This window comes from Rhamphochromis sp. 'chilingali', assembly GCF_963969265.1.
Source record: "Rhamphochromis sp. 'chilingali' genome assembly, chromosome: 13".
Lineage (NCBI taxonomy): Eukaryota > Metazoa > Chordata > Actinopteri > Cichliformes > Cichlidae > Rhamphochromis > Rhamphochromis sp. 'chilingali'.
This window is the reverse complement of record NC_137940.1, coordinates 20,378,760-20,386,550: the sequence shown is the minus strand read 5'-3', so window position 1 is coordinate 20,386,550 and position 7,791 is coordinate 20,378,760. Positions and strand designations below refer to the sequence as shown.

At 54.2% G+C, this 7,791-nt stretch overlaps 1 protein-coding gene across 1 annotated transcript; it reads left to right on the top strand.

Moving 5' to 3' along the window:
* Nucleotides 1-2,256: 2,256 nt before the first annotated feature.
* On the top strand, nt 2,257-7,084 carry LOC308408938 (uncharacterized protein). Its single transcript, XM_080901420.1, has 2 exons — nt 2,257-3,614; nt 6,955-7,084. Exons 1-2 carry the CDS (start codon nt 2,430-2,432, stop codon nt 6,955-6,957), a joined length of 1,188 nt encoding a protein of 395 aa, XP_080757546.1. The 5' UTR covers nt 2,257-2,429; the 3' UTR covers nt 6,958-7,084.
* Nucleotides 7,085-7,791: the final 707 nt, after the last annotated feature.

The following is a 7,791-nucleotide window of genomic DNA, read 5'->3' as shown; positions in this document are numbered from 1 at the left end:
GTGCACTATGCAGTTAGTGACTTCTCTTTTAATCACAGGTTTCAGTGCAGCTGAACACAAGTTCACCTGAAGGTTATTCACCTCTGACTCTGTCTGCAGTTCTGTGTTCTCGTAGCCCACGACATACCGCCCACCATTCCTCCCAAATTTGGCTCTCGTTTTCTTCATATTGTCCCTGAAAAGAGCCTAAATGAGAAAAGCAATTAGCCTTTTTTTGTTTGATCAACGTTACAATTTCTGTAAAGTCGCAAGTAGGGAACGGGAACCTTTTTCATTTTAATTCAAGCGGTGATTTCTGAGATTAGGTAAATGCTGGGGGGGGGGGGGGAGGCACGAGGTCTGTAGAGAGACAAAGAGATGGACTTCTGTGGGCTTGTTGAAAACCTAAGCTAAGCTCCCTGCTCCTCTATGTTGGGTCCCTTCCAGGTAATAAAACATAGTGACAGATATACTGAACTACTCTCGCTCTCTCTCTCCCTTTACTCCTTCCTTAATTTACTATTTCCCCCAGTCAGTCTGTCTCTTCTACCTGCCTACACCCTCTCCTCCTTTCTCCACTCCCTCCATCACCTTCTTCCCTCGGTCCCTCTGCTCTCTCCCTCACTCCCCAAATCTCCCTCCATCCATCCATCCCTTTCTGCTTCCCTGCCTCCCTCTCATCTCTCTTTATCCCTCTCAAAGGGAAATATCATAGAGAATTTGGCAGGTACTCCAAAGATAGAGAGTGGGCAGAGAGAGAGAGAGAGAGAGAGAAATGCAGAGCAGAAGAGAGCGAGAGAGCGAAAGAGCGAGAGAGCATTAGAGTGAAAAAGAGAGGAGGAGAGCCAGAACAAAAACGCTCTCGCATCTAATTTTCGGATGGAGGTTTCTGTTTGCCGTGAATAATTTATCATTGCCGCTCTCTTCGGCATGTTCTGCATCTGATAGACATATTTATTTAATGCAGATGTCCATTAAATATGTAGAGAAAAAAGAAAAAGAACAGTGGTTGTTTAAAAATGATACATACAAATTATCACTGTTGAGAATACGTAAACCCTCCTGTCACAGTTGTTTGCAAGTCAGAAAAACAAACAGAGGAAAAAAACATTATATATCAGTGTTGCTCTTCAATGGTGACTGCAGGAGCCCTCCACGGTGAGGTCAGAGGTCATGGATGGCAGCACTGCAGGCTGTGTGAGTTATTTGACTTGCTGAATTAAATGCAAGCAAAAGGAGAATGCTCTCAGCTCCTTTGATTAAAAAATATCATATTTGTAAGCAGAATATTAGCCTAAGGCTAAATACAATGGTGTTTTTATCAAAAGGGTCGGGCGCTTCTATAATTGTGGATATTTGAAACAGTTCCAGCTGCAGTCAGCAACTGCAGTTTGGTGCCCCCTGTTGAAAAGCTATCATTCTTCTGTAATGACTGTTATCACCAGGGCCACGGGGATAAATGTTGTGAAGTGTGGCAAAATCCTGTTACAATAATAAGAAAAATGTGCTCAACTCTTTAACAATTTACCAGGTACATGGTCAAAGTGAATAGCAAAAGTATGCCACAGTGCAAATTCAGTTTCAGTTTGAGTCGGGTTTATTTATATGGCACCGAACCGCAAAAACAGTCACCTTAACGCCACTCACTGATGAATAGTCTCCTTTTTCTTCATGGTGGAACAAAAATGAACACGTTTCAGCTTCAAACACAGACATGTCAAAATGTGAATCTTCCATCCATCGGTCCAGATATCGGCATTATTGATGCCAACGCTGATATTATTATCAGATCGATTCTAGCGTGATAGGATCGATACGTAAGTATGTAACCTCCTGATTTGTGTTGAATTCATTCTGGGGGTTTTAACTAAACATATATACCTCAAGCATGCACTAACAAATCAGTTTGGCTGAGATTAAAGTTATAGTTTTCACACAGCTGAATAAACGTCACACAGAAAACCGATTAAACAGAAGTGTGAGATGGTCAAGAGTTTACTCCAGTGTCCTGTTATACATTAGCGAGCGAGGAGCAGATGGCTGAGTTTATTAAACTCCAACGAGACATCGGTGACGCAGATCTGAAGGCTAGACAGTCCCATTTCACAGCATCGCACTTCCAGCCTTCTCGATCTTCGAAAGACCCAGCCCACGTAGACCACAAAGGCCTATGAATTGGGACATAGCTATTCTGTCTCTTTAGCAGTAACAGGCTAGCTAGCTAGCTGCACTCAAACGGGAAAATACAGGTGTTAGCCGTAATGTTCAGGTGTGGCGTGGGTGTGGTCCTTGGCCAGCTGCAGAGGAGGCGTGACGCAGTGAGCTCCCGGGGCGGCGCAGGGGCGGGGTGAACAGGTGTGCTGGGATCTGACAGTGATTGTGTCTCTTTATGTGTTGGCAGTGACAGACGGAGAAGGAACGTGACAGCAGAGAAAGAGAGCGCGGAGTACATGTGTCCACTACAACCCGAGCTTAATAAAAAGTTCTGCACTGTCAAAAGTCGCTCCGGCTGGTATTTCTTGGGTCCACCGTTACACTGGTGCCGAAACCCACGCGTGATGTCCGGTCCCCTGCCGGCTCCCCCTGCTCCCCCGGCGGCGCCGCCGCCCGCCCCGCCGCCCGCCCAGCCGCTGCAGATCTTGGGCCAGATGATGATGGACATGGCGGCGATGGCGGCTCGTCAGGCGGCCACGCAGGACCAACAGTTGGCGTTGCTTCGCCTGCAATCGGAGCAGCAGACCGCGGCTCTGGGGCAGCTGCTGGGGAATGCGGCCGCGCCGGCTCCCGCCCCTCCGCTGTCGGTGACGTTGCACCGGATGCGGGATGGGGAGGACCCGCTGGTTTTCATCGAGGCTTTCCAGGCCACGGCGGTGGCCTGTCGGTGGCCGGAGGAGGAGTGGGCCGCCCGGCTGCTGCCGCTTCTGTCGGGTGAGGCCCAGACGGCGGCGCTGAGCCTGCCCCCCGGCTCGCGGGGGGTGTTCGAGGACGTGTGCCGGGCGGTGCTGGATCGTTTGGGGCTCTCCCCGGAGGATTACCGCCGTCAGTTCCGGGCCAGCAGGATGTCGGGGGGGGAGCGGCCGTTTGCCTGGGCTCGGCAGCTGGAGGATGCGGCGGCGAGGTGGCTGCGACCGGGCCCCTCGGCTGGGGAGACGCGGATGCTGACCATGGTCGTCCTCGAGCAGTTCGTGGGAGGCCTGCCCGAGGCGACGGCTCGTTGGGTTCGCTGCCACCGCCCGGCGGATTTGACGGCGGCGGTGACGCTGGCAGAGGACCATCTGGCGGCCGACCCGGGACCGGGCCGTGAGGAGCCGCGGCGGGGCGCCCGTGTTCCGCCGCCCAGGCCACCGGCGGCGGCGTCGCAGAGGAGAGGCGGCGGCCCTGCGGGAACGGAGCAGGCAGCAGGGTGGAGCCCCAGGAACCCGTTCCGGCCGCTGCTTCCCGCCGGAACCCCGGCGGCCGCCGAGGTTGCCCCGGAGCCACGGGGAGCCGCACAGACGCCGGGGCCGGACTGTTGGAAGTGTGGGCGGCCGGGGCACCTGCGCCGAGACTGTCCGCTCATGGAGGTGGGGCAGGTGTTCCGCGTTGCCGGCGCTCCAGCGCCCGCCCCCGGTCCAGGAGTGACGTACCGCGTGCCGGTAAGGTGTCAAGGGGGTATTCGCCATGCTTTGGTGGACACGGGCTGCACGCAGACTCTGGTCCACCAAAGTTTGGTTCGCCCCGGGGCATTGTTGGAGGCTGACTGGGTGGAGGTTAAATGTGTGCACGGGGATGTTCACAAGTACCCAGTAGTGTCACTGTTGCTGAAATTCAGGGGCAAAACGCATAGAGTGAAGGCGGCGGTTAGTCCGCGCCTGTCGCATCCCCTTATTTTGGGTACGAATTGGCCGGGGTTCCACAGCTTACTGGGGCAGTACGCGGGGATGCGATCGCGGTCTGTAAATTCGTGTGACGTTTGCGCGGCGCTCGGCGGTGACGCGGGGTCGACCGACGCTGACTCTGGGGGGGAGGAGGAGGCGGGGACTTCCACGGAAGCCCCGCCGCCTCCCGTTGTGTACCCCACGGAAGATTTTCCACTAGAGCAGTCTCGGGACGACACCCTACGCTCAGCCTATGACCAAGTGATGGATATTGATGGTCGCTCGGTGCGCCCCGACGCTGCGCGAACGTACCCTCATTTCCAATTGCGGAACGATCGGCTTTATAGAGTGAGCCGTGACACTCACACTAATGAAATCCGCACACAGTTGTTGGTGCCGCAAAGCCGCCGGGAAATGATTTTCCAGGCGGCTCATTCGAACCCCATGGCAGGGCACTTGGGTGGCGAGAAAACTCTGGAGCGCATAATGGCCCGATTCTATTGGCCGGGCATTTGGGCCGACGTGCGCCGTTGGTGTGCGTCGTGCCCCGAATGCCAGCTGGTTAACCAGCCAGCCGTACCAAAGGCGCCGTTGCGCCCATTACCGCTGATGGAGATCCCGTTTGAGCGTATTGGCATGGATCTCATCGGGCCATTGCACCGGAGTGCACGCGGCTATCGCTTTGTGCTGGTCCTGGTGGACTACGCAACGCGGTACCCGGAAGCAGTGCCGCTACGCACCATTTCAGCGAAGAGCGTGGCGCAGGCACTGTTTCAGGTCATCTCCCGAGTCGGTATTCCGAAAGAAATACTGACTGACCAGGGCACGTCGTTCATGTCGCGCACATTGCGGGAACTGTATGAATTACTGGGTATTAAATCTATTCGGACCAGCGTCTACCACCCTCAGACTGATGGGTTGGTGGAGAGGCTGAATAAGACTTTAAAATCCATGATTCGTAAGTTCATTCGCGAGGATGAACGCAATTGGGATCGCTGGTTAGACCCTCTGTTGTTTGCAGTGCGGGAGGTGCCCCAGGCCTCCACGGGATTTTCTCCCTTCGAGCTGTTATACGGCAGGAAGCCGCGGGGGGTGCTCGACCTGATTAAGGAAAACTGGGAGGAAGGTCCGAGCCCTGCGAAAAGTGAAATTCAGTACGTGCTGGACCTGCGAGCAAAGCTGCACACACTGGGGAGGCTCTCGCGGGAGAATTTGCTCCAGGCCCAGCAGCGGCAGCGACGCCTGTATGACAGAGGGGCTAGACTCAGGCAATTTTCACCGGGAGATAAGGTGCTTGTGTTACTTCCTTCTTCCAGCTCTAAATTACTCGCCAAGTGGCAAGGACCCTTCGTGGTCACACAGCGAGTGGGGGACGTTGATTATGAAGTGGTACGGTCGGACAGGGGTGGGGCCACGCAGATTTACCACCTCAACCTCCTCAAAGCCTGGAGGGAGGCGGAGACCGCTTCTCTAGTGAGCTTGGTAAGAGGGAGAGATGAGTTGGGGCCGGAGGCGCCAAAGTCTAGCATCCCCGCCTCCCTCCATTGCAGTGACCATCTCACACAGGCCCAGAGGGCGGATGTTGCTGCATTGCAACAGCGCTTTGCCGACGTGTTCTCCCCCTTGCCCGGCCGTACTTCTCTCATAGAGCACCATTTTGAGACGCGGCCTGGCGTGACGGTGCGTTCACGGCCCTACAGGCTGCCGGAACATAGAAGGCAAATTGTTTTCCGGGAATTGAAGGAAATGCTGAGGCTGGGAGTAATAGAAGAATCACACAGTGCTTGGTGTAGCCCCATCGTCCTTGTAGCAAAGAAGGATGGGTCTATACGGTTCTGTGTCGATTATCGCAGAGTGAATGAGGTGTCACGTTTTGATGCTTATCCCATGCCCCGGGTCGACGAGCTCCTGGACCGGTTGGGCACCGCTCGCTTTTTTACGACTCTGGATTTAACCAAGGGCTACTGGCAGATTCCCTTGTCTACAGAGTCCCGGGAAAAGACGGCCTTCTCCACTCCGTATGGGTTATACCAATTCGTGACGCTTCCGTTCGGCTTGTTCGGCGCCCCTGCCACTTTTCAGCGCCTCATGGACCGGGTGCTGCGGCCCCACGCTGCCTATGCTGCCGCCTACCTAGACGACATCATCATTTACAGTGACACGTGGGCGGGGCATGTGCGGTGTGTGGCCGCGGTGCTGGAGTCCCTGAGGCAGGCGGGGCTCACGGCCAACCCGAAGAAGTGTGCGGTTGGACGGAGGGAGGTACAGTATTTGGGGTACCACTTGGGGAGCGGGCAGGTGCGACCTCAAGTGGAGAAGACGGCGGCGATTGCATCCTGCCCGCGTCCCAAGACGAAAAAAGAGGTGAGACGGTTTCTGGGGCTGGCCGGCTATTACCGGCGGTTCGTCCCAGGGTTCGCGGACCTGACCAGCCCCCTGACTGATCTCACCCGCAAGGGTGCCCCAGATCTGGTCCAGTGGACGGAGCGGTGCCAGGCGGCGTTTGTGCAGGTGAAACGGGCTCTCTGTGGAGAGCCGCTGCTGTTCACACCTAACTTCTCCCTCCCTTTCTGTCTGCAGACTGACGCCTCGAGCAGAGGGCTGGGGGCCGTTTTGTCCCAGCAGGTGGGGGGAGTTGACCGGCCGGTCGCTTACATCAGCCGGAAGCTCACGGACCGCGAGTCACGGTACAGCACCGTAGAGAAGGAGTGCCTGGCGATCCGGTGGGCGGTCGACTCCCTTCGCTACTACCTCCTGGGCCGCCCGTTCACCCTCTGCTCGGACCACGCCCCGCTGCAGTGGCTCCACCGCATGAAGGATGCCAACGCCCGGATCACTCGGTGGTATCTGGCCATGCAGCCCTTTAAGTTCAAGGTGATCCATAGGCCGGGCGCGCAGATGGTCGTGGCCGATTTCCTCTCTCGCTCGCGGGGGGGGGGAGTAGGTTCGGCCGGATGGGCCCCGGCCTCAGTCGGGCGGTGGGGATGTGTGGCGTGGGTGTGGTCCTTGGCCAGCTGCAGAGGAGGCGTGACGCAGTGAGCTCCCGGGGCGGCGCAGGGGCGGGGTGAACAGGTGTGCTGGGATCTGACAGTGATTGTGTCTCTTTATGTGTTGGCAGTGACAGACGGAGAAGGAACGTGACAGCAGAGAAAGAGAGCGCGGAGTACATGTGTCCACTACAACCCGAGCTTAATAAAAAGTTCTGCACTGTCAAAAGTCGCTCCGGCTGGTATTTCTTGGGTCCACCGTTACATCAGGTTTGTAAAGTACTTCCTAAATGAGGACTTTGTTTTTGAGAACAGGGCTTAATGGTGAAAATTAGCCTTTATATGTGTAGCGTTTCATGTCCCCTTTTACATAGAGTCCTGAAAAATGGTGACCCACCTTGAAGCAGTTTGAGGGCCTTTAACTCAAAAAATATGCGTAGTATAAAGGTTTTTGATAAATTATTGTAGAATAAAGAGAAACCCTTAGGGTGTCAGATAGGGAGAGACTTATTATTCTGAACAGAAGAAAACTAAAACACTGTTCCTGATGTAAACAACCATTAAGAAGCAGAAAGACCTGTGATTGTTTGTGTCAAATATCAGTCATTTAATGGCAGGTTTCAGATTTGTATCTTGAAATTCGATGGATTTAATTCTGCCTTGGAAAACTGTAAATAATACTTTTACAGTTTTTCTTCCTTCTCAGAATTTGTCCTCGTCTCTCTTGTGTCTTCAGCATTAATCAGCATCTGTCACTTTCTTTTGATTTGATTTATTGGGACCTTTTTTAACTTTCTCAGTGGTCTCCTGTTTATTATCCTCATTACTTTCGGTTCATTCCATGGAAATGTAAAAAAAAAAAAAGCTTCTTTAAGTGAATCACAGCAGGGTTTCACCGAATAAAGGGTTCACATATTTCAGATATTGTCTTCTTTGAAGCTTGATTCACTCGTCTACATCTTGACAGC